Source organism: Lissotriton vulgaris, chromosome 6 (genome assembly GCF_964263255.1).
Source record: "Lissotriton vulgaris chromosome 6, aLisVul1.2, whole genome shotgun sequence".
Classification (NCBI taxonomy): Eukaryota; Metazoa; Chordata; class Amphibia; order Caudata; family Salamandridae; genus Lissotriton; species Lissotriton vulgaris.
In genome coordinates this window covers 1,001,997,970-1,002,025,827 of record NC_141694.1, presented here as the reverse complement: position 1 = coordinate 1,002,025,827, position 27,858 = coordinate 1,001,997,970, and the positions used below count along the sequence as shown (strand labels likewise).

Here is a 27,858-nt window from a genome sequence, read left to right as displayed (position 1 = left end):
GCTGTAAACAGTTAAGTAAAAGCGTTTTGGTTACAGTTGTGATTTTTAAAGAATATAAATGTATTTTCAAAGTTGACACTTAAAAACTTTTCAGTTAGAACCAAGCAATGTTTTCCTATGGGAGGAAATTCAAGTCACAGGTAATGTAGGTTCTTGTTACTTTTGTATTCCAGTACTGGACTCCTAAGTTCAGCACTGGGTCCTCTACCTAAGGCAGATAAGTAATTACGGTTTGGTGTCTGGTACGATTTTAAAGAATATTTGTAGTTAGCAAAAATCGACACTTAGAAGAAATTTCACAGAAAAACAGTCAATGGTTTCCTATGGAAGAAAATGCAGGTAACTGGTAAGTACAGTTTGGATTATTTTTGCGGTTCAGTACTGGGCTAAAAGGTACATTACTGGCTTCTCTCCTGATCACAGGGCAGTAATTCGGAATTCGTTATTCAGTTGATTTTAGATGAATATTTTAAAGTTTCAAAACTCCACACTTAAAAGAAATTTCAAGTGAAAACCAGTCAATGTTAACCTATGGAAGGAAAGTGAGTTATCGGCTTTTAGGTAAGTACTCGACTGGTGGGGTTAAGGTTCTGGGCATAGACTCAGGGGTCTCCCAGGGTCAGAAAGGTACAGTAGTTACACCCTCAGCGGCACAGGGGCAGCCGGGTGCAGAGAGAGGAGGCCCAATGCGCCAGGTGCAGGGGTGTCTTTTGGCATTGGGAAATCTTACCCTCAGTTTGTCGTAGTTGGGGGGGTCCCTGGTTCTGAGGCTGCAGGCATCGACTGGTTCATCGAGGCGGGTCTTTGGGCACTGGACTTCGGATCCCAGTCGCCGTGGGGATGTTCTCGCGGTCTTGGTTCACTCTGGCACAGGCCAGGGTCGGCGGGAGCAGAGTGGACTGGATTTGCGGTTCCTGGCTGGCACCAGGGGCATTACTGTTTGAGCAGAACCACTGCACGTGGGAGTCCCAGTCTTTTGGAAGGTTCAAGGCAGGCAGGTCCTCCGGGGTTTTCGAGGTTGCTGTTCGCAGGAGACGCCGGAGTTTCACAGAAGCAGGTTCAAGGATCAACATGCCTGTAGGGTTTTGGGGCCAAGTCAGTGGGCGTCATCCTTATGTTAGCAGCTGCACAGCAGGTCTTCTTGTTTCTTGTTCTTTTTCTTGTTGCAATCGGGATCTGAGGAAGGAAGGTTCAGGGTGCCCCTAAATACTAAATTAAGGGGCGTTACAGGTAGGGCAGGGACCAATGGGTCCCTGTGCTGGGGTGGGTACACCCCATAGCCTGCTCCTCTCCTGTGGGAGGGGGGGCAGGAGCCTAGCTTTGATTGGGCAGTGCTCCCCATCTTCAAGATTGCCGGAGTTCGGAGTTGTGCTTCACCTCGCCTCTCCCACCTGAGGGGTGGGGTTGGCATAGGCTGGCACCCCCCCTTTCCTCACTTTGGGTTTCCCGCTGTTCTTCCCGCCAGAGTGGGGGTCAGAACCGGTGGGGGCCAGTTGCTGAGTACAGCAAGTGGCCTGGAGAGGCTCACAAAGGCGGTGTGCCTTTGAAGCTTCCCCTGCCCATCGTGGGGGAGGAGGCTTGGCATCTCGTCCCAGGATGTGCATTGTTTCAGGCCCCCGAGAGCGGCAGGCTCTCGACCCAGGGGTCCAGAAACATGTCTGGTGGTGACAGCCTTGGCAGCCACACAGTCAGGGTTCTGGGAGTTGGTTAGGTTTCAGGGGGCATCTCTAAGATGCCCTCTGTCGTGCATTTTACATTAAATCCCACACTGGCATCAGTGCAGGTTTAATGTGCTGAGAAGTTTGATATCAAACTTCTCAGTCTTCAGTGAAGCCATCATGGTGCTGTGGAGTTTGTAATGACGACCTCCCGGCACCATATACTCTTAATGGCAGCACTGCACTTACAGAGCCCAGGAATGGCCCTGAGTACTGTAGGGGCACAGGGCTCATGCACCTGTGCCCACACCACTGGCATAGGGCACCCAGCTAGAGGGGTGACTTATGGATGCCAGGGCAGTGAGCTTGTGGGCATGGCACACAGGGATGTGTGCCATGTCGACTCTCTGTTTAGTTCTGTACTTAGACACTCAGCCTGCAAAGGCAGTGTGTGGGTGTCAGGGTACAGGGCCCCTAAGTGTGGCACAATAACTGCTGCAGCCCTTAGGGGTCTTCTCTGGTCACCATTCCCTGGGTACCTAGGTACCCTTTAATAGGGGCTGACAGGTGGCCAGAGATGCCAATTGGGTTTTAGTTTCACACAGTATTAGGGAAGGAACACAGGCCCTGGGCACCTGGTTGGCAGGAGCCCAGGGTACACTCAGTCAAAGCACATCAGCAATTCAGCAAAAAGTGGGGTCATACCATGCAAGAAAGATGGCACTTTCTCACACAACCCCCCAAACAAAAGGTGATGAGACTAACCTTGCTCTAGGGAGTCTTCATTGTCTAAGTGGAAGAACCTGGAAAGTCCATCTGCATTTGCATGGGCAGTCCCTGGTCGGTGTTCCACTTCAAAGTCTATTCCCTGTAGGGAGATGGGCCATCTTAGTAGTTTGGGATTGTCCCCTTTCATTTGCATTAGCCATCTGAGAGGTCTGTGGTCAGTTTGAACCAGTAACTGAGTTCCAAACAAGTAGGGCCTCAACTTATTCAGGGACCAAACCACAGCAAAGACCTTCCTCTCAATGACACTCCAAGGCTGCTCTCTGGGGAGTAGCCTCCTGCTTATAAAAGAAGCAGGTTGGTCTTGGCCTTCTTCATTGATCTGGGATAGGTCCACTCCTATCCCTAGCTCAGAGGCATCAGTCTGCACCATGAACTGCTTGGAGTAATCTGGGGCTTTTAGAATTGGTGCTGAGCACATTGCTTCTTTAAGGGTGTCAAAAGCCTTTTGGCAACTAACAGTCCAGTTTACTTTCTTGGGCATGGAGGTGAGTTCTGTGAGGGGAGTCACAATGGACTCATATCCCTTCACAAACCTCCTGTAGTATCCAGTCAAGCCAAGGAATGCCCTGACTTGGGTCTAGGTTGTTGGAGCTGCCCATTCCATGATACTCTGGATCTTGGGTTGTAAGGGTTGTACCTGGCCTCCACCAACAAGTTGGCCCAGGCACACCACAGTGCCCTGCCCTATCTGGTATTTGGATGCCTTGATAGTTAGACCTGCCGATTGCAGGGCTTGTAAAACCTTCCCAAGGTGGATCTGGTGATCCTGCCAGGTGGAGCTAAAGACAGCAATATCATCAAGATGAGCTGCACTAAAGGACTCCAACCCAGTCAAGACTTGATTCACCAACCTCTGGAAGGTGGCAGGGGCATTCTTTAGCCCAAAAGGCATTACAGTAAACTGATAGTGCCCATCAGGAATGGAGAATGCTGTTTTCTCTTTTGCTCCTGGGGCCATGCCAATCTGCCAGTACCCTGCAGTCAAGTCAAAGGTACTGAGAAATGTGTCTGCCCCCAACTTGTTCAACTCATCTGCTCTTGCAATGGGGTGAGCATCTGTCTTGGTGACAGAGTTGAGCCCTCTATAGTCCACACAGAACCTCATCTCCCGCTTTCCACCCTGTGGACGAGGGTTGGTGACCAGAACCACTGGGCTAGCCCAGGGGCTCTCAGAGGGTTCAATAACCCCTAACTCCAGCATCTTGCTGACTTCAGCTTTGATGCTTTCCTTGACTTGGTCTGATTGTCGATAGATCTTGTTCTTGGCAGGGTTACTGTCCCCAGTGTCCACATCATGGGTACACCAGTTGATCAGACCAGGGGTCAGGGAAAAGAGACTAGCATACAGTTGCAAGACTTGCTTGCAGTCAATCTGCTGTTGGGCAGAGAGGTGCCTGAAAAGACTACTCCATCACTGACCCATATTTTGGGCTGTAAGAGAGGAGATCAGGGAGAGGTTCAATTTCTGATTCCTGTTCCTCAGTCACCGTCAGCATGGTGATGTCAGCCCTGTCATTGTAGAGTTTAAGGCGGTTCACATGGATAACCCTTTTGGGTGTCCTGCTTGTGCCCAGGTCCACTAAATAAGTGACCTCACTCTTTTTCTCCAGGATAGGGTAAGTGCCACTTCATCTGTCTTGGAGGGCCCTTGGTGCCACTGGCTCCAAAGCCCACACCTGTTGCCCAGGTTGAAATTCAACCAGTGCAGCTTTTTGGTCATACCAGTGCTTCTGAAGCTCCTGGCTGGCCTCAAGATTCTTGGATGCCTTTTCCATATACTCAGCCATTCTGGAACTTAGGCCAAGCACATAGTCCACAATGTCTTGCTTGGGTTCCTAGGGAGGCCTCTCTAAACCCTCTTTGACAAGACACAGTGGTCCCCTTACAGGATAACCAAACAGAAGTTCAAAGGAGGAAAACCCTACTCCCTTCTGTGGCACTTCCCTATAAGTGAAAAGTAGGCAATGGCTTCAGGACATCCCATCTCCTCTTGAGTTTTTCAGGGAGTCCCATGATCATGCCTTTCAATGTCTTGTTGAATCTCCCAACAAGGCCATTGGTTTGTGGATGGTATGGGGTAGTAAATCTGTACTGCACCCCACACTCCTTCCACATGTGTTTCAGGTAAGCAGACATGAAATTGGAACCTCTGTCTGAAGCCACCTCCTTAGGAAGCCCTACCCTGGTGAAGACACCCAGGAGGGCCTTGGCTACTGCAGGAGCTGCAGTAGTCCTAAGGAGAATTGCTTCAGGGTACCTAGTAGCTTGATCCACTACTACTAGAATGAATTTGTTCCCTAATGCTGTGGGAGGTTCAAGTGGACCCACAATGTCCACACCTACCCTTTCAAAGGGGACCCCCACCACTGGCAGTGGTATCAGGGGGGTCTTTGGGTGGCCACCTGTCTTGCCACTGGCCTGACAGGTAACACAGGAGCTCACAAACTCCTTCACCTTTTGGTGCATCTGGAGCCAGTAGAAGTGACTAACTAGCCTTTCCCAAGTTTTGTTTTTCCCCAGATGTCCAACTAGGGGGATGTCATGAGCCAAAGTTAGGAGGAACTCCCTGTACTTCTGTGGCACTACCCCTCTCTTGGTGGATCCAGGAGCGGGGTTTTATGCCTCAGCATACAGTAATCCCTCTTCCCAATAAGCTCTGTGGGTACCACTGACAGTGGTATGTGCTTCTGAAACTGCTTGCTGCCTCAGGCTTTCAAGAGTGGGGCAGTCTTGCTGACCCTGGCACAGCTCTTCCCTAGTAGGTCCCCCAGTGCCCAGGAGTTAAACCTGGTAAGGCTCAAGTTCCATGGGCTCAGTTCCCTCTATGGTGTTGAATTCCTCTCCCTGAGGAGAGGGGTCCTGATTGGTTTGCTGTGTAGAAGCTTGTCCCACAGTCTTCTTGCTTTTTCTCTTGGTTGGTTGGGCCATACTTTCAGGCTCCAAACCTACTTGTTCACCCTTCTTTTTGCTCTGTGCTCTTGTTTGCACAAACACCAATTCAGGGATACCCAGCATGGCTGCATGGGTTACTTACTCAACCTCAGCCCCGGCTGACGTTTCTAGGTCATTTCCAAGCACACAGTCAGCTGGCAACTTCTGAGAGACCACTACCTGTTTAAGGCCAGTAACCCCCCACCCCCCAACCTAATGTCACCATAGCCATAGGAGGAATAGTGGTAACACTGTCAGCATTGGTGACTGGGTGAGTTTCCCAATCAAGTATTGCTCTGGGGAAACCAGTGTATTTCTCACCATAGTCACACTGGCACATGTATCCATCAGGGCTTCTATCCTAGTTCCATTAATGTAAGGGTACTGCAAATACTTTTTCAGGTTGGGTGGCCACACAGCTACAGTGGCAAACTCCACCTCCCCCAAGGAAACTAGACTTGCTTGAGTATATTCTCAGACTTGTTCTGGGCACTTCTCTGATCCCATTTGTAGACTTGCTGCCCCAGGAGTAGCTGTACTGGGTGCCTTAGGGGCCTTGTTGTGAGGGCATTTTTTGTCTACAGTTAAGTGTCCCAACTTCTTACATTTGTTACAATAGGCCTTGGAGGGATCAACGTTCTTCCCCCTATAGGGCTGAGGCACATAGGGAGTAGATTGGGACCCACCCACCTGTACAGGTTTTTGGGGCCCTTTGGAAGACTCAGACTTTTTATCTTAGGGATTATCACCACCTTTCCCCTTGGGAGGTTTTGTAACCACCTTCTTTTTGTTACCCCCAGTGGTTGTCGTTGTCACCCTAGTCTTGACCCAATGGTCTGCCTTCTTTCCCAATTCTTGGGGATAAATTAGATCTAGGTCTACCAAATGCTGATGCAGCTTTTCATTTGTGCAGTTACTTAATATATGTTGCTTCATAAACAGATTGTATAGTCCAGTGAAATAATGCACATTATGTCCAGCTAACCAACCATCCAGTGTTTTTACTGAGTAGTGTACGAAGTCAATCCAGGACTGGGTCTGGGTTTTGTGAGCCCCCCCTGAATCTAATTCTGTATTCCTCAAGAGTTAGACCAAATCCCTCAATCAGAGTGTTCTTTATGAGGTCATAGGACCCTGCATCTTGCCCTTGGAGCCCTTGTCTGGTTGGATGCAGGCCCATTGCTATATCTTTAATTTTGCATAAGGACCTCAATTCCTTGAAAGACAAGTGTAAGTAAGGTGTGAGGTCAAGCTCCTCAACCAGTTCCATGGTGTTATCTTCACTAACAGCTGGGTTCCGTTGAGACATTCTAACCTGACAGTTCTAACCCTCTACCCTTGACTATAGTGACTTTTACTTTTCTAGAATTCTAATGGGACTTTAAGCAAGGCCCTGACAAGACTTTTAGGATTTTGGAAAAACCAATTTCAGAATTCTAAAGGCAATTTATGAGTTCTGTCGTGTGATCAGATAGTAACCAAGTAGTCGAAAAATGTAAGTTTGTATCCCACCGCTGATCCACCAATGTAAGAAAGTGGCTCTATATATACTGGACCAAAGTAAGGTACAGTGTGTATAGAGTCCCCAGTCTCCAGAAGTATGACAGAGGTTAAAGTTAGATATAACTTTACTCTCCAAAGTGGTAGCCGGGTCGAGCAGTAAGGCAGTATCAGAGGACAGTGTAAAACATTTTTTGTACACACTCAGTCAGCAAAAGGTTTCACACACTCAAGAACTAAACTCTAGGCCATTTTGTTTTATATCAGTTGAGAAGTGTGGCTCACTGGTTAGAGCAGGCAGACCCTGAAGCAGAGGTCAGACCCGGGACCAGGGTTCAATTCCCGACACGGCAGGGTCTTGAGCTCAAATGTCCATGGACTCGATAATTCTCGCTTCGGTGCCTGACCTAATCATGGGTTCACACTCTGCAACTCTGGGCATTAAGCTTGCTTAATCTCCAGAACGGCTTCCCGTGGCGGGATGCCTGGCTTTCACCTTGGGGATCCCCTGTAGGGGCTATCTCACAGGGAAAAGCCAGGACGGGTTCCCAAGGTAAGCGCGGAGATACCCCTTCGGGGGTCGATTCAGGCGCTATATAAGAAACATAATAATAATAATAATAATATCAAAAGATATAGTTGTTTTATTTTAGAACCACCAGGCATCAAAATATGCTTGTCTCAATATGAGTGACTTTAGGTAATTACTTTGCAAAAAGGCAATAGACTTTGTAAGTACAATAGCTACAGTGGTTGCAGTAGGCAAAACAATTTCAAACACAATTTAACATTGAACTCAATGGGTTTTTCTACTTAAATGAAATTAATTGCTTTAAGGATTACTTTTCTAACCCCAGGACTGGATCTCGGATTTAGTCCCGAGACATAAGCTGTAAACAGTTAAGTAAAAGTGTTTTGGTTACAGTTGTGATTTTTAAAGAATATTGTAGGAAGGTGGAATCTGACTATATGGTTACCCCAACCTTTTTCCTGGTGTTTTGCTGGTTTTCGACTTAGTTGGCCTGGGACACTGCTATTCAGGGCCCCAGACTATCTGCTTTCCCTATAAAATGGACTCCATGTACTTTAGGTACATACCAGATTGGTTACTGAGTCACCCTTGTGAGCCCCTGTATAGTGTACCATAGGTACCCAGGGCATAGGTGCCCCTTGGGCCTACCAGGGGCTGCAACATGTATTGTGCAACCCCTGGTTTGCCTTCCAAACTGACACCACAGGTCTGTTCACACAGCCTGGGTAAGGTGGTGTAATCACCCCTTACTTAGATATAGTATACCTATATCTACCTTTACATACAGACACATATACACCTATAAGCCACTCCTATGGTAGGCCTCGACAATCCTGGAAGCAGAGTGCTTGGTTTTATGTGAGAGGGTGCCCTAGCATGAGTTGAGCCCCACTTCAGCTTTTAGAACCATCTCCTTATAGCTGTTCTATGATATAGCCATACCATATACTCTTAAGTGGATTAGAATCCTCGCGGTTAATACTAACTTTGGTTTGGCTTTATCAAAACATGTCGTGTAAAGTGTCAAACACTTTGGAATACTACCCCCCCCCCGTCAATTCTGGCGGCGGGGGTAGCATTCCACCTTTCTAGAGGCAAAAGACATGTAAATTACTGCTTTTCCCGGTTAAAGTTAAACAGAGCCTCAGCATCACAAAATGGATGCTGCTGCCACAAACACGAGTCTGACCTCCTGTTGCTGGGGGAAGCTCCAGCAAGGGTGGCCTGGACAATAGGTTTCCTGTCCAGGGAGGTGCCAGCACCTCCCCAGACAGGGGTTTTGTGTATTGGGGCAGGGAGGGCTGCATTCAGTGAATGCATCTAGACACTGCCTGGGGCACACAAGGTGCTCCATGGATAGCCCGGTTCAAAGCAGTTGCTGGGGTACTCCAGCCCCAGCTCTTGCATGAAACTGGACAAAGTGAAAGGGGTGTAACCACCCCCTTCTCAGTTCCACCCATAGGAGGGACCTAGTCAGGTAAACCAGCCCCATCCTTAGTATAAGTATAGGAGCTGTGTCCCCAGGACTTTAGGTTATCCTGGAAGAATCTTTGTAAGACATATCTTGGACCTTCAACCTTCCATTCTGACTGGAAGATGGAAGACATCTACCTTGTGGTCAAGGAGTGACCACCCTGTTCAAACAGGCACCAACAGCAAATTTGCCAGTCTGCAGTTTCAAGGCTCCCATCGGAACCCAAAGACTCTGCGACTCAAGAACTGGACTTCCAGACTTCTCTGACCCCGATCCACATCCACAGCAAAGCTGAGACCTGTGGCGGACACGAGAGACGTGGAACCGGACATCTTGGACACCCTGCATTTTGCTACCTGCACTCCTTTAATGAAGGCTCAGTAAGTTGTGCATTGGAGTACAAGAAGCCCCAGCCCCGAGCATCATTTGAACTGAAGCTCAGGCCCCCACACTCCGCGAGTGTCCCGTGGGCCCCACCTTTATATTTGTGCTTGATGTGTCTTCCCGGTTCCTTGACCGTTGGCTAGTGAGCCCCCTGAAGACGCCATCTTGAATCTAACTTGCGATCCTGGTTGCTCCAGGCTTGCTCCAGCTTCCCATAAAAGGAGAGGTGCCACAGACCTTGCTGGTCTGCAACAGAGCCAGTCTCGACATCTTGCATGGGTTGCGGTTGCCAAGGCTTGTTGGGTCCAATCCGGATACCGACGCTGCAGTCAACTGGATCCATTGTGGGACAGGACGAAACTTGACACGAAAAGACACCTATGCACCCGGCTTCCCTGGGTGAGAGAGGAAGAGTACTCCAGTGCTCCTGTGGGACTTGACTCTCGAAGTGTCCTAGTTTAAAAGGGTTCCATCCTAGTTTATCCGGAAGTGTCCTCACATTGTAACTTTGTATCTTTTACGAACTCCATATAAAGTCAATGGGAACCCGCGCCTTTGTTTAGACACTGCACGCGACTCCAATGGGTCTCCTACTTCCTAACCTAGGCCTGCTTTCTAACTCTCACGTGGTACTTATAACACTTTCTTAGTATATGGTTTGTGAGGCCCCTAGGGCATAACATATACTGTGTAACTTATCATATATTAACTGTGTGACTTGTATTGTATTTTTACCTCTGCCCTCATAAAGAGTGCAGAGGGGTTGTGTTTAGATTAAATACATATATATTTGATATATACCTTGTGTGCTATCCTTTCATTTGGTATTCAAGGGATTATATATGGTAAAGCAACTTGCTTAACTCGCCTGCTGAAGTCTTAGCCTGAAGACTGCTGGTTCATGCTACCACTAGGATAGCTTTCTATAAGGTTGACTTTAGAACCAACATCAATAAGTGTCGATTAGACTGGTGCAAGGTGCCCACTAGAACTAGTGGACATCATATGCCAGGCTAACTTCTCACTTTGGTGTGCAGCGGTTGAGATAAGAGCTTGCAATTTGTTTTACCAAATAATCTTGTAATATCATCTGAAAGATCATTTCAAGGTACCTGTAGGTACATATAAATCAAGTCTTATTTACATAAGTTCTCCTGAACTTAGTAGTTGTAGGTGGTAAGGGCTTAGCACAACCTGACTAAAACTCCTGGAGAGGTTCTAGTAGGAAACCATTTAGTGTAGGTGGGTGCACACACCACACCTCACTAGAAAATGTCTTTGGAAGCCGGCCCTAGTGAACCTCTTCAAGAAGAAACTCAGAGGGTGCCTTCTAAGTACGACTCATTCACTTTTCATGAACTGAGAAGCCTGTGTGCAGCCAGAAAATTGAGACAAGGACAGAGTCCAACCTTCAACCACCTGGTAGATATCTTAGTGGCTCATGATGTAGAGAATGCATCAGACCCAGGTAACCAAGGGGGTAGATGGGGGGCCATCTCTCAACAGAGGAAAATACCACTGGAGATTATCCATTGGTCTCTGATGAGGATGATGACCAGTATGCAGCTGATGAAGCTCCCCTGGGCAACTTAAGACTGTCTGGAGGGGGAGAGGGCCATGGTAAAGAAAAGTAAAATTTATTTATTGATTAATTAAAATCATTACAAACTAAAAAAGTACGTATTCAGAGCAACATCGGATTAAACAGTGCATTGCATTGTGCTTTCAGCACCAGAGCTAAAGTGCCTTATGCTAGCAGCAAAACATTACAAATAGACTCTTTAAGTTAGTAATGCTACATGATATGCAACGCACCAACAGTAATTAAAATGCCTTGTGCTAACAATTTAACGTCATCAAATAGGCTTTAGACTTGAAAAAAGTACACATAAAATGCCTTCAAGACAAAAGTATACATGAAATACAATCCGCTATTGTGGGATGATATTTAATACAGAATGAATTTAAAACACTTTAAAATAGCCCACACACTCCCTAAAAACGTTTAAAATCATTATATCATTACCATTTTTTTTATTAACTTTCATTACGGATAGTTCATTTGCTTAAGATGTCTACTTTACAGAATTTCTTTTCAGCTATAAAGATAAACTTAACAAATTGGTGAATAATATGAATGTTAACCCCTCTTAGACATACAATAATTGCAGACCGACATGTTCTAACTCCCAATTCATTAAAAATAGGCTTTAAAACAGTCTTCCGCTCTTCTAAAAAGATTGGGCACAGAGTTACAATGTGCTGTAAGGTTTCATCACACAGCCCACATAGCCTACAAATACTCGATGGCCATTTGTTCTCCCATTTTGGAGTTCCGTCTTTAGTTGGATATCTCCCAAACCTTAATAATTTGTTCTTAATCAGAGGTTTTAGATGAAATAACAAATAAGGTTGGGGTGACAATTTGCCAAAAGAGTTAGCTATTGACCATAAGTGGTCTTTTTTCCTTAGTTCATCTTTATCCGTTATAGTAGACAGTAAAGCAGCCGACTGCTTAATTGTTTTCTTATAAACCATTTTGCTCCTATCTTTATCTACTAATTTTGGGCATTCAAAATTACATAGACACTCATTTAAATAAGTTTGCCAACTACTCGACTATTCACCTTTCGAGATTTCAAGCCAGCACAGATTTGCTAACAAGCCTTCTTCAGCTCGGGATAGGGACAGTAAGGACTTTAAAAATGTAGATTTTAGGACCAATAACTGTTTCTTTAGACCAAATTCAAGTCTTATATTGGCACGACTAATATATTTGGGGATCCTAAAAACTGATTTATATGTCCTTAATTCTATGTCATCGAGTAGTTTAGCATCTTTGCCCCGAAAAATAATAGAACCGTAGTCCAAAGATGGGATTAACTTCGCTCTCATGACCTTCAGCAAGTGATCGTATTAGGGCATGATAGGTTATCCCTCAATTTTCTAAAGGCAAATGCGAGCGCACTGCCCTTAGCTTCGAGGGTATTAAAATGCTACCTAAATGACAAACCTTGATCAAATGTGATTCCCAAATATTTATATGATTTTACACATTCAATAACCAAACCATTAATATTCCATTCTTTTACTCCCAGTTTGCCTTTTCCCACTGTCATTTTTTTCGTTTTTTTGGTGTTTATTATTAGACCGTTTTGTGTAACATATATGTTAAAAGAACCTATTAATCTTTTTAACCCTATAACAGTTTGGCTTAATAAAATGGTATCATCTGAATATTGTAAATATTTAATCTCTTTACCCAAAACAGAGGGAGAGTGAGCATTAACATTGTTAAAATGAGCTGGGAGATCAGACATAAAAAAAAGATTAAAAAGGCAAGGAGCCAAAACACATCCTTGTTTCAAGCCGACATTAGTTTCTAGGCGACGGGTCGTATGTCTACCGTCACCGATTTTGATCTGTACCCAAGTATCGGTGTATAATAATTTGATAATTTTTAAAAGTGTTTCAGATATACCCCAATTAATTAATTTCGACCAAAGAACATTTCAGGGCACAGAATCAAAGGCGGCTTTTAGGTCAATGAAACAAATATACAATTTTTGTTTCCTACATTTGGCTCTTTCGCCTAATATTGACAATAAAATCAAATTAGTATAAATTGATTCTCCCTTTCTAAAACCAGTTTGTAGATTAGGAATCAAATCCTCTCTTATAGCCCATGATTCCAATTCATCCACAGACAACTAGCAAAAATGTTCGCATCTACATCTGTGATAATTTGTGGGGTTTTCTGGAGGGCCACTTTTATATATTGGTTGGATAATACTTCCCTGCTATTATTCCGGAATGAGGCCTGTTTTAACACCTTGGCTGCTAGGCGTTTTCCCCCTCCTGTGCTGGGAATTACCATTTTGCTGTTTCCATGACGAGCTCAGCTCGTCATCAGCACACGACACCCGTGGGTGATGACGAGCTGAGCTCGTCATCAGCATCGAAAGGGTTAATAACATCATTAAACAGGAGTGTTAATAGCTCTGGCCAATTCTTTATCTTTGCTTTAAAAATGGCCTTTGGAATTCCATTCGGGCCAGGCGATCCATTAGATCAAATCTTATTTATTACTTTTTAGGGCTTGGCCTACGTCACCACTTCGTCAGAAGTGGGGCGGAGCTCCGAGCCGTCTTGGTACGGGGATCAGAATAGTGAAGTAAAAATTCCTCACTGCGCGAGATTTTTCCGTAGTTTATTTTGGCATCTGCATGCTAATTGGTCCTCGCAGTGCTGTGTTTCTACTAGCCTTCACGCAATAGGCCATATGGATTATAGTTTGTGCACTTCCTGCATATTCTGTGCGGTTACGCGCAGGGGAGAGCAATAAATTGTCAATTACGAGCTGTCAGGGTGCCGCGGTAATTGAACACAGATGTTCGGGGTGCGTTCACCAGTCTGCAGTAAGTTTGGTGGGCGCGCGTTCGTCTGCATCCTTTCATGTGTAAGTGTTGGCCTTTGAAGAGCCGGCTTGGTTGTGCGCCGACAATGAGACACATAGTCTTCATTACCCCACAAAGTATGTAAGTGCGTTTGTATTGGAGACAATAACGTCCAGGTACGAAACGGAATTCTTTTCACTGGCTTACGAACAGTCCCACATTTTGCCACATTCTCCTCATCTCATCAAAGGTTCTCATGTCTTGTTCAGCAACAAAACCAAACCTTCGAGAGCAGGAATGTGTTTCTGCATGGAGGGTCCGAGTAGCCGGGTTGCAACAGTTGTGCTTGTGTGTCTAACCTTGGGCCTCATGACAAGTAGGTTGATTTTAGGTACAGGGATACACAGGCACTGCTCACACGCACAGACACTGTTGACACACACGGACACTGCTCACACACACAGGCACTTCTCACACACACAGGCACTTCTCACACACACAGGCACTTCTCACACACACAGGCACTTCTCACACACAGGCACTTCTCACACACAGACACTGCTTGCACACAGACACTGCTCACACACACAGACACTGTTCACACACACAGACACTGTTCACACACACAGACCCTCTTTGCACACACAGGCACTGTTTGCACACACAGGCACTACATACACACACAGGCTGCTCACACACACCGGCACTGCGCGCACACATAGGCACTGTTCACACACACAGGCAGTACATACACACACATGATGCTCACACACACCGGCACTGCGCGCACACATAGGCACTGTTCACACACACAGGCACTACATACACACACAGGCACTGCGCACACACACAGGCACACTGATCACACACAGGCACTGTTCACACACAGGCACTGTCCACACACAGGCACTGTTCACACACAGGCACTGTTGACACACAGGCACTGTTCACGCACGCAGACACTGCTCACAAACACATACATTGCTCACACACACAGGCACTTTTCACACACACAGGCACTTCTCACACACACAGCCACGTCCCACACACAGGCACTGTTCACACACAGACACTGCTCGCACACACAGACACTGTTCACACACACAGACACTGTTCACACACACAGGCACTGTTCACACACACAGGCACTACATACACACACAGACACTACTCACACACACTGGCACTGCGCGCACACGTAGGCACTGTTCACACACACAGGCACTACATAGACACACAGGCTGCCCACACACACCGGCACTGCGCGCACACATAGGCACTGGTCACAGTGACTGCAGTGTGTGAGTGTGCAGGGTAAACAGTGTGAGTGTGCAGGGTGAACAGTGTGTAGTGAGTGCAGAGTGAGTGCGAGAGTTGCTGTGATTGCAGAGTGAGTGCGAGAGTGACGGTGAGTGCAGAGTGAGTGTGAGAGTGACTGTGAGTGCAGAGTGAGTGCGAGAGTGACAGTGAGTGCAGAGTGAGTGCGAGAGTGACAGTGAGTGCAGAGTGAGTGCGAGAGTGACAGTGAGTGCAGAGTGAGTGCGAGAGGATAGTGAGTGCAGAGTGAGTACGAGAGTGACAGTGAGTGCAGTGTGAGTGCGAGAGTGACAGTGAGTGCAGAGTGAGTGCAAGAGCGACAGTAAGAGTGCAGAGTGACAGTGAGTGCAGAGTGCGAGAACGACAGTGAGTGGAGAGTGAGTGCAAGAGTGACAGTGAGTGCAGAGTGAGTGCGAGAGTTACTGTGAGTGCAGAGTGAGTGCGAGAGTGACTGTGAGTGCAGAGTGAGTGCGAGAGTGACTGTGAGTGCAGAGTGAGTGCGAGAGTGACAGTGAGTGCAGAGCGAGTGCGAGAGTGACAGTGAGTGCAGAGTGAGTGCGAGAGTGACAGTGAGTGCAGAGTGAGTGCGAGAGTGACAGTGAGTGCAGAGTGAGTGCGAGAGTGACAGTGAGTGCAGAGTGAGTGCGAGAGTGACAGTGAGTGCAGAGCGAGTGCGAGAGTGACAGTGAGTGCAGAGTGAGTGCGAGAGTGACAGTGAGTGCAGAGTGAGTGCGAGAGTGACAGTGAGTGCAGAGTGAGTGCGAGAGTGACAGTGAGTGCAGAGTGAGTGCGAGAGTGACAGTGAGTGCAGAGTGACAGGGAGTGCAGAGTGAGTGCGAGAGTGACAGTGAGTGCAGAGTGACAGTGAGTGCAGAGTGAGTGCAGAGACAGTGAGTGCAGAGTGACAGTGAGTGCAGAGTGAGTGTAGAGTGACAGTGAGTGCAGAGTGAGTGTAAAGTGACAGTGAGTGCAGAGTGACTGCAGAGACAGTATGTAAGGGTGCAGGGTGCACATTGTGTGAGTGTGCAGAATGAGTGTGCAGGATAAACAGTGTGTGACTATGCAGGGTGACATTGGGAGTGTGCGGGTGAGCAGTGTGTGAATATGTAGGGGCAGTGTGTGAGTGTGCAGAAAACACCACACACACATACACCACACACACATACCACACACATACACCATACACACACCACAAACACATACACCACACACACATAACACACACACAAACCACACACACCTCACTCTCTCAACACCACACACTCGTCACCACTCACCACAACACACTCACCACCACACCCTCACCCCCACAGACTCACCCCCACAGACTCACTCCCACAGACTCACCACCACACACTCACCACTACACACAAAACAACACACACAACAACACACCCCCAGCCGTCAAAGAATGCTTTCACCAGGCACAAACACCAACAACCATCAATGTACGCTTTCACCAAAAACAAACACGACCATGCATCAGTGCCGCTAAACACCCACGCACACAACAAACAATGTCAGTGCAACTTTCACCAAACACACACACACACCAACAGCTGACAGTGCACCAGCCACTCTTTCAATTGGCACAATCATCAACAGCTGTCAGTGCACCCTTTCACCAACCACACGCATTACCATCCAGCTCTGTAGGCTTGACAGCCACACTCAGTAACAGCTCTTACTGCAAGCTACCACCAGTCATACACACCTCAAGCCACCACTACACGCTTCCACCAAACACACACATCAACAGCCATCACTGCACAATTCCTACAGGCACACACATCCACCACCCATCAATGCACACACCAATTGATAACGCATCCACCAATTAATATTGTACCTATCGCACTATGCTGCACTTTACCTTTTAAAGATAATGCGTTAAAGTGCAGCATGCCACCATTGATAACATTCCAATCCAACACACATATCTCCAACACACACCACATGCTTCCACTCCAAAACACATGCCTAAAACACATTGCCATTTACAATGCCATTATCTCTAACTCAAACAAACCTGAGCCCTAATGCATTCCTAATGCTTGTTTTACTTTATCAACCGACCATGGCTCAATATCAAGGGAACTTTGGGGGTCATAAACACTAAAGTTTAACCCTCCATTTATTATCTCATGTTGGCAATGATGTTCATTACTTCTACCATTATCGCACTGTGGGCTTTGAGGAACAGTTTTCAAATTATTAAAATAGTTTACCCAACTTAATTCATCAACATTGGCACTATTACTTCTATAGTTACCATTATCAAGGTTGTTAATAATACTCCAAAATAGCCGCAAATCTTTAGATTTACAAGCACAATGTAATTTAGACCAAGTTTCTTCGTAATATGCTTGTTTAGCCTTCCATATTTCGTTCTTATATCTCTTTTTCAGTTCTCTAATTTGGAGGGATATCGAAAAATATGATAACCCTTTTGCTTTCCTATACAGTGATCTTATTGTTTTATTAAGACTTCTTTTAAGGTATAGTAAGCGATGAGAAAACCACCCTGGATTCTTAGGATTTAGGGTTATACCCTTAGAGGGTTTCCGATTAGAGAAATGAACCAAAAGCGCGGCACATAAGCAAGGCCAAAGAGCAACCATAGATTTCCCATCAACATTACCAACTTGAACATCTACAATTAAACAAGAAAGGACTTGCTGAAATATCTTTCTCGGTTTTATTATTCCATATTAACCTTTTAAGATTAAAAGGGGTGAAGCAGTTTTGATTATTCTAGATTCAGGCAGGTAATCAAAAGGAAAATCGAAAAAGATAACTTGAGGATTGTGATCGCTCTCAATCCTTGGGACTATCTGATAACTTTGAATTAAATTAGAAAGTTTCTCTGAGATTATTGTATAATCGATTTTGGAAGTACTACCCATTTAATTAAATGTCGGAATGTTATCACCATCATGCATAATCTTTAAGTTATATTTTATAAACTCACAATTTGTCCATTGGGATAAAAGTTTTAAGTGGATTTCCCGCTTTTTATACGAAACAAGATGCATATTAAAATCCCCGGAAATGATAATCATTGAATCCAGGTGAACAAAATATAACACTTTCACCATTTCCTATAGATGAGTAAGTTGCGTGGATCTGACCTTATTTTTAGAACTCAAATAAACATTTAAGAAAATAATCGATTGACTAGCTATTAATTTGACATACTGTGTCCATTTTACTTGGAGGTCAATCTCAAAATGTTCAACTTTAAGACTCAAAGAAACATATATAGAGAGAAAACCACTTGGACGGCCAATAGAGGCCTCACGAGTTGCCACATTCAAATATTCAAAATAACCAATGAGGGGTTCGCTACACATATTCCAAGTTTCTTGAAAAATTAACATATCATAAGTTTTTAAAAAGCCTATAACATTTGAATCCTCGAACAGTGATTTTAGACCATCGTATTCCATGAACAAAGTTTAAACAGGTTTAGTGATCTTTCAAGAGAAACTCAACATCAATCTTTCTTCCCAGAATTTACATTTGTTAATATTGACGGAAGCCAACTCCAATCATCTACCGGATTGGGGATTTTCTTTAACTCTTCACATGTTCGTGAACCTGGCTGACAACTCCTGATCTTAATCCCACAAGACACATTTAACTCTGTTGATGGACCTGAAGCTCCTTTCAACACTCTGACATTTGATGCCCTGACTATTTATTGTCCACTCTTCTTGAGAACCGGGCTACATGGTGACTTAAATGGGTTTACCAACATTGGATATTGCGGGACTTGGAATCTCAAAACTTCGATACCCCATTTCTCAAATGTATTAGAATTAGCAATTATTTTACTAACAATTTCATTACTTTTCCAGGTTGTAATAGTTATTTCCCTGTAGGTGTTATCACATTCTTTCTTAAATTCTACAAATTCCAAATCGTCTGATACTACATCCTTCAGATCTGAAATTGCATTTAATAATTTCAGAATAGTTCCACTGTTCAGAATATCATAAGTGCCTCTCGTAGTATATTGGGGACAAAAGACTACTTTCCTCTTTTCAGACAGCAAGACAGAAGCCTCTATATCATCCTTATCTCTAGAGTCAACTGATACCCTCTTCCCACTAGCAGGGGCCAAGACAGAAACTGTGAAGTGATTTGATTCATTAGGCTCTAACGGTTTTTGGTCCTGAATACAGGGTTGATCTGCCTGATTGTTCCTACTACAATGGGGATTAATAGAATTTAGTTTTCTGATTAAATGTGTTTTGATCTCCTTGTTGGGCGGCCCATTCATTTCTAGACTGATCAAGTACAGCAACCCCTAACTTTATTGGAGGCTGAACTTTGGTCCCCATACTTGGTTTAGCCTCCTCCTGCATAGAATTATTAACATATTGACTAATTTGTTTATCCTTTAAGTTAACTACAGAATCTTTCATTGATCTAAAAATCGGAAAGAGGGCTTTCGTTACAAGTTCTTTAGACTTTTTAAGGTTATTACTAACTACCTTATTAGGGAGTTTTTTATCCTGTGATATTTTATTATGGGTTTTCCTTAACCTTTTTCTTGCCCGTTTGGACGGGATCTCAGGATTTGTAGTAACGACTATTACCTGGCTTGCGTTAGGACAAAGCATTTGCGTCTCAGAATTTTCAATAACACTTAAGGCTTGAATTGGCACGGGATAATCATTAACTATTTCTTCAACTACCAAATGGTCATTGTTTTTAATACTTTTAAGACTAACATGGGATACTTTCGGAGATTGCAATTTATTGGCATCATTTACAGGTTGATCATTCCTATCTATATCTATACTATTTCTGCTATTCGCATCTTTTTGTAATATGATCGCATTCTCTTTTGTCAATGACCCAAATCTAAGTGGACCTTTTAAATAATTTTTTATACACAGTAGATTACTAAGTTCTTCATAACCATGAACTTTTCTACCTGACAACAGTTTCACTTCATGCACCATAGAACTGACAATTGACGGTAGATCAGAGATTTTATATATCAATTAAGCACAAGTACAGGTTATTAACTGACTCTCTTTGTCAGCTTGCACCTTAGTGATCAGATTAGTTAATTGCAGAAGCTTTGAATCGCATCCTACTACACGTGATGCCAATGTGTTTAGGATGTCTACCTCAATATCTAACTTGTCCGAATGGAAATTAAAAGCGTTAGTGATTGAGTCCATAGTATGTAGTAGGCAATCCCATATACCAGACTCAGGTCTAGAAACGTTATTTTCTAAATCACCAGGTCTGGCCTGAAAGTTCCCTTCAAATTTAGTTAATAAAGATAAATCAACTGGGTTAAACTGATTATTTATAACTATGTTAGTGGACTTACATTGTTCATTTGAATTGGGAATGTTATCACTGATAACCACACCAGGAACCAATAGTAATTTGTTAATGGTGAAACTATTCTCCAGGATTATGCTCGACTGGTCCACATTAAAAGGTCTTGCATTACCAGTTTTATCAAATTGGCCATTTGGGCTGGATACTAATTCATCTGAAGCTGGTCTTTGGTTAACCCCCCACCACCCCCTGAAATTTGATTCTTCAACTATAAAATCTGGCACAATAACCTCTTCACTTACATTCTGAGCCAGACAGGAGGAGATATCAATTACTGATCCAGACACTTTTCTGCTCACAACTATCGTTTTACAGAGATCCTCCTGTCTGTTAACATGAGAATCATCAACCAAAATTAACTCTGTAGGGCGAACAACAGAGTCTTGAGAATGAATTTGAACTTGAGTCTGTAAGTGACCAGAAGATGCTAATAGAGAATTAGACGGTAACAACACTTCATCCTTCTCAGCCTTTTCAACATTTACAATCCTATCATGAAAACCTGCTATTTCATTTGAATTTCCTATTTCTGAAAACATATTAGACCCTATTAGTGCACAAGGGTAAACACTTTTTCCATTTTTTCCACATAATGGTAAAGCTGATAATGAAGTTGTTACACAGTCACTGGCAGACTCATTATTTTTATTTTTATTCTATTTTGTTTTTGTTTTTGGGACTGTTTTTGATGATACTTGAAGAAGAAACTCTTAATAGATGGCTGCGTAGCATGCGGCAAATTCTTACAGTCCTGTCCAAAAATTATGGGTGAAAGAACCGACTTAGCTGACTCGCTCGTATGCCCCTCTAGGGGAGCACTGCCACCGCTAATTTCCTCATTTTCCTCTTTTTTTGGCATGGCTCAAATTGGGGTAAAACAACCGTAGCTTCCTCAGACTTCTGTCGTTGTTTTAATGTTGGCAATGCCCCACGCTGACGGTCTGACCTCATCATCTACCGTCAAGCAGCAGGAGTTTAGTAAATGATAATTAAATATTTATTAAATGGGCCAAGGAGAGCTGAAAAGGCTGGCAGGGCCTTGTCTCAAGTTAAAATGCAGCACCGCTCAATGCCCAGTTCAAATCAATTGTGTAACTCCGGTTAAAACACTCTGCTACTCATAAAAAAAAGAAAAAATGTTAAAACAGCGCTAAACAGCCTCCCACGGGGGTCCAACTCACTCACAGCATCAGCGGCTCGCGGCTCACAGTGCAGCCGCTACGCTGCTCAACTAAGTCTCCTTGTCTCCTTAGCTCCACAGCAGCTCCTAGCACACAATTCGGCTGCTCCGCCTCACCCAGCAGCAGCACGTCATGACGAGGCACTGCAAGGCACTGCGGCACCGAAGCTCCGCGGCTCCGAGGCTCCATATTTGAAAAAAATAAATAAAAAAGAAAGCGCCCTCCCCCGGGACTGGGTCGGGTCGGGGCAGGTCCCCCCTTTTTTGTCTTCTCCTTCGTCTACGGCTCGCAGCTCACTGCTCAGCTCGGCCGCTCAGCCGTTCCGCCGCGCGTCTCCTCACAGCGTCTCCTCACAGCTCCTCCTTGCGACTCTCTGCAACCCGCCATGGTAGTTCCCCCTCTAACCTTCCAAATACGCCTAAGAGTGGAACCAGAAGGCCCAGATCACTGTCCAGTGGTTCTGATCATTCTGATTCCTCAGTAAGGTCCAGTGCCTCTGCTCTGAGGAGGATGTCTTCCCCTCAGAGAAGAGAGCACAAAGCTAGGATGAGAGAAGCCAATCTTAGGATCAAAAGGCAAGAAGCTGCCCTTGCAAAAGAGATCCTAGATCTTGAGAGAGAGAAGAAATTGGGTGGGCTAGAGCCCACTGGTGGCAGCATAGTACCTAGAGATAGGGAAAGGTCTCATGACCATAGAAACCTGAACAAGATTGTCCCTCCCTATCAGGTTGGGGATGACATCCACAAATGGATAACTGCTTTGGAAAGGGCCTGCAAAGTGCAAAAGGTCCCCAAGGAGCAGTGGGCAGCAATCTTGTGGCTCTCCTTTTCAGATAAAGGCAGAGATAAGATCCTAATAGTTAGTGATCAGGATGCTGACAACTACACTGTCCTGAGGAGTGCTCTGATAGATGGGATTGGCTTAATCACTGAGCAGTATAGGTTGCTGTTCAGGGACACCCAGAACACGCAGACTCAGGATTGGACTGATTTTGTAGATTTTGCTACTAAGGCTCTGGAGGGCTGGTTACTGGGCAGCAAAGTACAAGACTATACAGGATTGTATAATTTGATTATGAGGGAGCAGATCCTTAATAATTGTAAAAAACAGCTTCTACATCAGCACCTGGTGGACTCTGATCTGACCTCTCCCCAGGAATTGGGAAATAAGGCAAACAAATGGGTCAGAACCAGGGTGAGGCTTAGAAATCAGGGTGGTGTCCAGAAGAAAGATTCTACCAAACCTCAAGAGAAAGGTCGGGATAAATCTAAGGACAAATCCACTACAAAAAATCCCCCAAAATCCTCTGAGGGGGTGGGTCCCAAACACCTTTCTCTAATGTTAGGAAACCCTATTGTCATGTATGTAAGCAACCTGGCCACTGGAAAACTGACAGCAGTTGCCCAAAATCCAGCAATAGGGAAAATATTCCTCCAAGTAATACTCCAACACCTCCTGTTACTACTAGTAGTAATCCCCCAGGTGGTGGGAGTGCCCCCAAAACATTGGCTGGATTTACTTGGGAAACTCAGGTAGACTCTGGCCTAACCAGGTTCCCTACTACAGCAAATCTAGTCTGTGATAATGGCAGTTTGCCAACTTCACTGCTTGTCCCAATACCTTGGGCAAGTACTGACAGGAGCCCCACATCAATGGTCAGGCAGCTGTGGCCTATAGGGACACAGGGGCTAGCATCACCATGGTGACTGAGAGACGAGTCCCCTCAGAACAGGTTTTACCTGGGTTTACATACCAGTTGACCAACATTGATGGAGTCAGGTCAGATCATGCCATGGCAGTAATAAATCTCAGTTGGGGAGGTGTCACTGGCCCAAAGAGAGTGGCAGTGTCTACAAACTTGCCTGTAGATTCTTTACTGGGCAATGATCTTGAGATCTCAGCCTGGGCTGAGATAGAGCAACAGGCCCATTCCAAAATGATAGGGCTTCCTGAAAAGGTTAGTAGGGCTATGATGGTCACAGCCCAAACCCATACAGACTTTTGTGTTGTGAAGCCAGAAACTATGGATCACTCCACACAGACAGAGCATTGGGGAGGAAGAAAAGTCTCCCTCCCACCAGACTTTAGGTGAGGGTCAGCCTCCTCAGGGAACTGACCCTACCCCTTGTGAAGGAAGTGCCCCAGAGGTAGTCAGGCCTGGCCTGACAGAGCCCCTGATGTCAGTGGACCCTTCCAAGGTGGTACCCAGTCTGGAGCAGGTAACCTGCCCCTCTCTACCCTGCCTCAGTCAGCCCAGGGCTGTAGAGGTCAGGGAGGCCAGTGGACCCCAAAGGGCCCCCTGTCCAGAGGAACTCCCCCCCATCAGCGGATTAGGGGCACCCAGTCTAGCAGCCCTAACCAGGTGAAAACTCCTCAACCCTCTGAGGGATCTCCCTTACCCTTGGGTAGGACCCTCCCCCAGATGGACTCTGTTGGACACAGGCAAACCTGGGACCCAGTGGTCCCAAACCTGACCTGTCCCTCCAGTGGTCTAACCAAAGGGACCCAACCTCCAGCTGTAGGTAGCCAAAGGTTGACCCTGAGAGCACAGTGCAACTCATTCATGGAAAGAAAGGAATTCATGGTGGATAGTGATTGGAGGAAGCTGAGCCCAACATTAGTGGAGCCTAACTTCAGTACTCCATCCCAGCACCAGCCTTTTACTTTGCCAAAACACCCCATAGGAAGTAAATCCTAACTGTGGAGACCCTCTGATACTCTTAGGGTGAGGGATTGGTTAGTGGACCATAAGACAGGGGGTAACAATGCTAGTGCAGGTACTTCCTTATATGGCCACTTAGTCAATATAGGCTTACCAGGATAAGGATAGCCTTATCTCTTTTTGTTGGGGGGGGGGGGTTGTGTAGGAAGGTGGAATCTGACTATATGGTTACCCCAACTTTTTTCTGTTGTTTTGCTGGTTTTCGACTTAGTTGGCCTGAGACCCTGCTATTCAGGGCCCCAGACTATCTGATTTCCCTATAAAATGGACTCCATGTACTTTAGGTACATACCAGATTGGTTACTGGGTCACCCTTGTGAGCCCCTGTATAGTGTACCATAAGTACCAAGGGCATAGGTGCCCCTTGGGCCTACCAGGGGCTGCAGCATGTATTGTGCCACCCCTGGTTTGCCTTCCAAACTTACATCACAGGTCTGTTCACACAGCCTGGGGAAGGTGGTGTAATCACCCCTTACTTAGATATAGTATACCCATATCTACCTTTACATACAGACACATATACACCTATAAGCCACTCCTATGCTAGGCCTCGACAATCCTGGAGGTAGAGTGCTTGGTTTTATGTGAGAGGGTGCCCTAGCATGAGCTGAGCCCCTCTGCAGCTTTTCTAACCATCTCCTTATAGCTGTTCTATGATATAGCCATACCATATACTCTTAAGTGCATTATAATCCTCGCAGTTAATGCTAACTTTGGTTTGGCTTTATCAAAACATGTTGTGTTATGTTATGTTATGTTAAAGTTTGTCTTAATATAGCGCTCAGCTACTCCAAAGGAGTGTCCCGCCACTGTGTAAGTTGTCAAACACTTTTTAATACTACCACCCCCCCCCCCCCCACCAATTCTGGCGGCGGGGTAGCATTTCACCCTTCTAGAGGGAAAAGACATGTAAGTTACTGCTTTACCCGGTTAAAGTTAAACAGAGCCTCAGCATCACTAAATGGATGCTGCTGCCACAGACACAAGTCTGACCTCCTGTTGCTGGGGGAAGCTCCAGCAAGGGTGGCTTGGACAATAGGTTTCCTGTCCAGGGAGGTGCCAGCACCTCCCCAGACAGGAGTTTTGTGTATTGGGGCAGGGAGGGCTGCTTTCAGTAAATGCATCTAGACACTGCCTGGGGCACACAAGGTGCTCCATGCATAGCCCGGTTCAAACCAGTTGCTGGGGCACTCCAGCCCCAGCTCTGGCATGAAACTGGACAAAGTGAAAGGGGTGTAACCACCCCCATCTCAGGTCCACCCATAGGAGGGACCTAGTCAGGTAATCCAGCCCCCATCCTTAGTATAAGTATAGGAGCGGTGTCCCCAGGACTTTAGATTATCCTGGACGAATATTTGTAAGACATATCTTGGACCTTCAACATTCCATTCTGACTGGAAGACGGAAGACATCTCCCTTGTGGTCAAGGAGTGACCACCCTGTTCAAACAGGCACCAACAGCAAATTTGCCAGTCTGCAGTTTTAAGGCTCCCATCAGAACCCTAAGACTTTGCGACTCAAGAACTGGACTTCCAGACTTCTCTGACCCTGATCCACATCCACAAAAAAGCTGAGACCCGTGGCGGACACGAGAGATGTGGGATCAGAAATCTTGGACATCCTACATTTTGCTACCTGCACTCCTTTCCTGAAGCCTCAGTAAGTTGTGCATTAGGGTACAAGAAGCCTCAGCCCCGAGCATCATGTGAACCAAAGCTCAGGCCCCCACACTCTGCGAGTGTCCGGTGGGCCCTGCCTTTACATTTGTGCTTGATGCATCTTCCCAGTTCCTTGCCTGTTGACTAGTCACCCCCCTGAAGACGCCATCTTGAATCTAAATTGCGATCCTGGTTGTTCCATGCTTGCTCCAGCTTTCCTAAAAAGGAGAAGTGCCACAGACCTTGCTGGTCTGCAACAGAGCCAATCTTGTCATCCTGCATGGGTTGTGGTTGCCACGGCTTGTTGGGTCCAATCCAGATACCAACACTGCAGTCACCTATATCCATCATGGGGCAACTAGAATCCAGCTCCTAGTCATTGTCGATGCCTCTTGGATCTCGTGGCTGAAGAGACAAACTCACCTTCTTCACCTTAAAGCACCTGACATCGCCTGGTTCCTTCCTGGTCACTGGCTAGTGACCCAGACTCTGTCCCCTCTGCTTTCAGGTTCTTCACATCTCCGATCCACCCTTGGATCCACCCAGACACTTTTCCTCTGGTCCCCTGCAGCACTTCTTTGCAGCTCTCCATAGAAAACGACGATGAAACCAGACACGAAAAGACACCTATGCACCCGGCTTCCCTGGGAGAGGTAACACGAGTACTCCAGTGATCCCATGGGTCTTGACTCTCGAAGTGTCCTAGTTTTAAAGGGTCCATCCTAGTCCATCCGGAAGTATCCTTAAATTGTAACTTTGTATCTTTTACGAACTCCATAGAAAGTCAGGGGGAACCCGCACCTGTGTTTAGACACTGCATGCGACTCCCGTGGGTCTCCTACTTCCTAACCTTTGGTTGTTTATTGTAGCCCCAGCGATCCTACAGGCCCCAGGCCTGCTTTCTAACTCTCACGTGCTACTTATACCACTTTGTTAGTATATGGTTTGTGAGGCGCCTAGGGCATAACGTATACTGTGCAACTTATCATATATTAACTGTGTGACTTGATTTGTATTTTTACCTCTGACCTCATAAAGAGTGCAGAGGGGTTGTGTTTAGATTAAATACATATATATTTTATATATACCTTGTGTGGTGTCCTTTCATTTGGTATTCAAGGGATTATATATGGTAAAGCAACTTACTTAACTCGCCTACTGAAGTCTTAGCCAGAAGACTGCTGGTTCATGCTACCACTAGTATAGCTTTCTATAAGGTTGTCTTTACAACACCATCAATAAGGGTCGATTAGACTGGTGCAAGGTGCCCACTAGAACTAGTGGACATCATATGCCAGGCTAACTTCTCATAAATATAAATTTATTTTCAAAGTTGATACTTAGAAACTTTTCAGTCAGATCCAGGCAATGTTATCCTATGGGAGGAAATTCAAGTCACAGGTAAAGTAGGTTCTCCTTACTTTTGTAATCCTGTACTGGACTCCTAAGTTCAGCACTGGGTCCTCTACCTAAGACAGGTAAGTATTTACGATTTGGTGTCTGGTACGATTTTTAAAGAATATTTGTAGTTTGCAAAAATCAACACAAACGAAATTTCACAGAAAAACAGTCAATGGTTTCCTATGGAAGAAAATGCAGGTAACTGGTAAGTACCATTTGGATTACTTGTGCGGTTCAGTACTGGGCTAAAAGGTACAGTACTGGCTTCTCTCTTAATCACAGGTGAGTAATTCGGAATTCGTTGTTCGGCTGATTTTAGATGAATATTTTAAAGTTTCAAAACTCCACACTTAAAAGAAATTTCAAGTGAAAACCGGTCTATGTTAATCTATGGAAGGAAAGTGAATTATCAGCTTTTAGGTAAGTACTCGACTGGTGGGGTTAAGGTTCTGGGCATAGACTCAGGGGTCTCCCAGGGTCAGAAAGGTACAGTAGTTTCACCCTCAGCGGCACAGGGGCAGCCGGGTGCAGAGAAAGGAGGCCCAAT

The 27,858-nt window shown here is 45.5% G+C and overlaps 2 protein-coding genes across 5 annotated transcripts in view; both read right to left on the bottom strand.

Moving 5' to 3' along the window:
- Positions 1-27,858, bottom strand: part of LOC147708329 (FERM domain-containing protein 6-like) — a 649,337-nt gene that overhangs the window by 458,694 nt on the left and 162,785 nt on the right. The gene's annotated exons all lie outside the window — the stretch shown is intronic.
- The window catches only part of LOC147708330 (uncharacterized), a 68,830-nt gene that overhangs the window by 3,654 nt on the left and 37,318 nt on the right, over positions 1-27,858 (bottom strand). Inside the window, exon 2 of the mRNA XM_086925106.1 lies at positions 20,336-20,878. Within this exon, the coding sequence (XP_086781232.1) occupies positions 20,336-20,878 (543 nt within the window). The remainder of the gene's footprint in view (positions 1-20,335; positions 20,879-27,858) is intronic.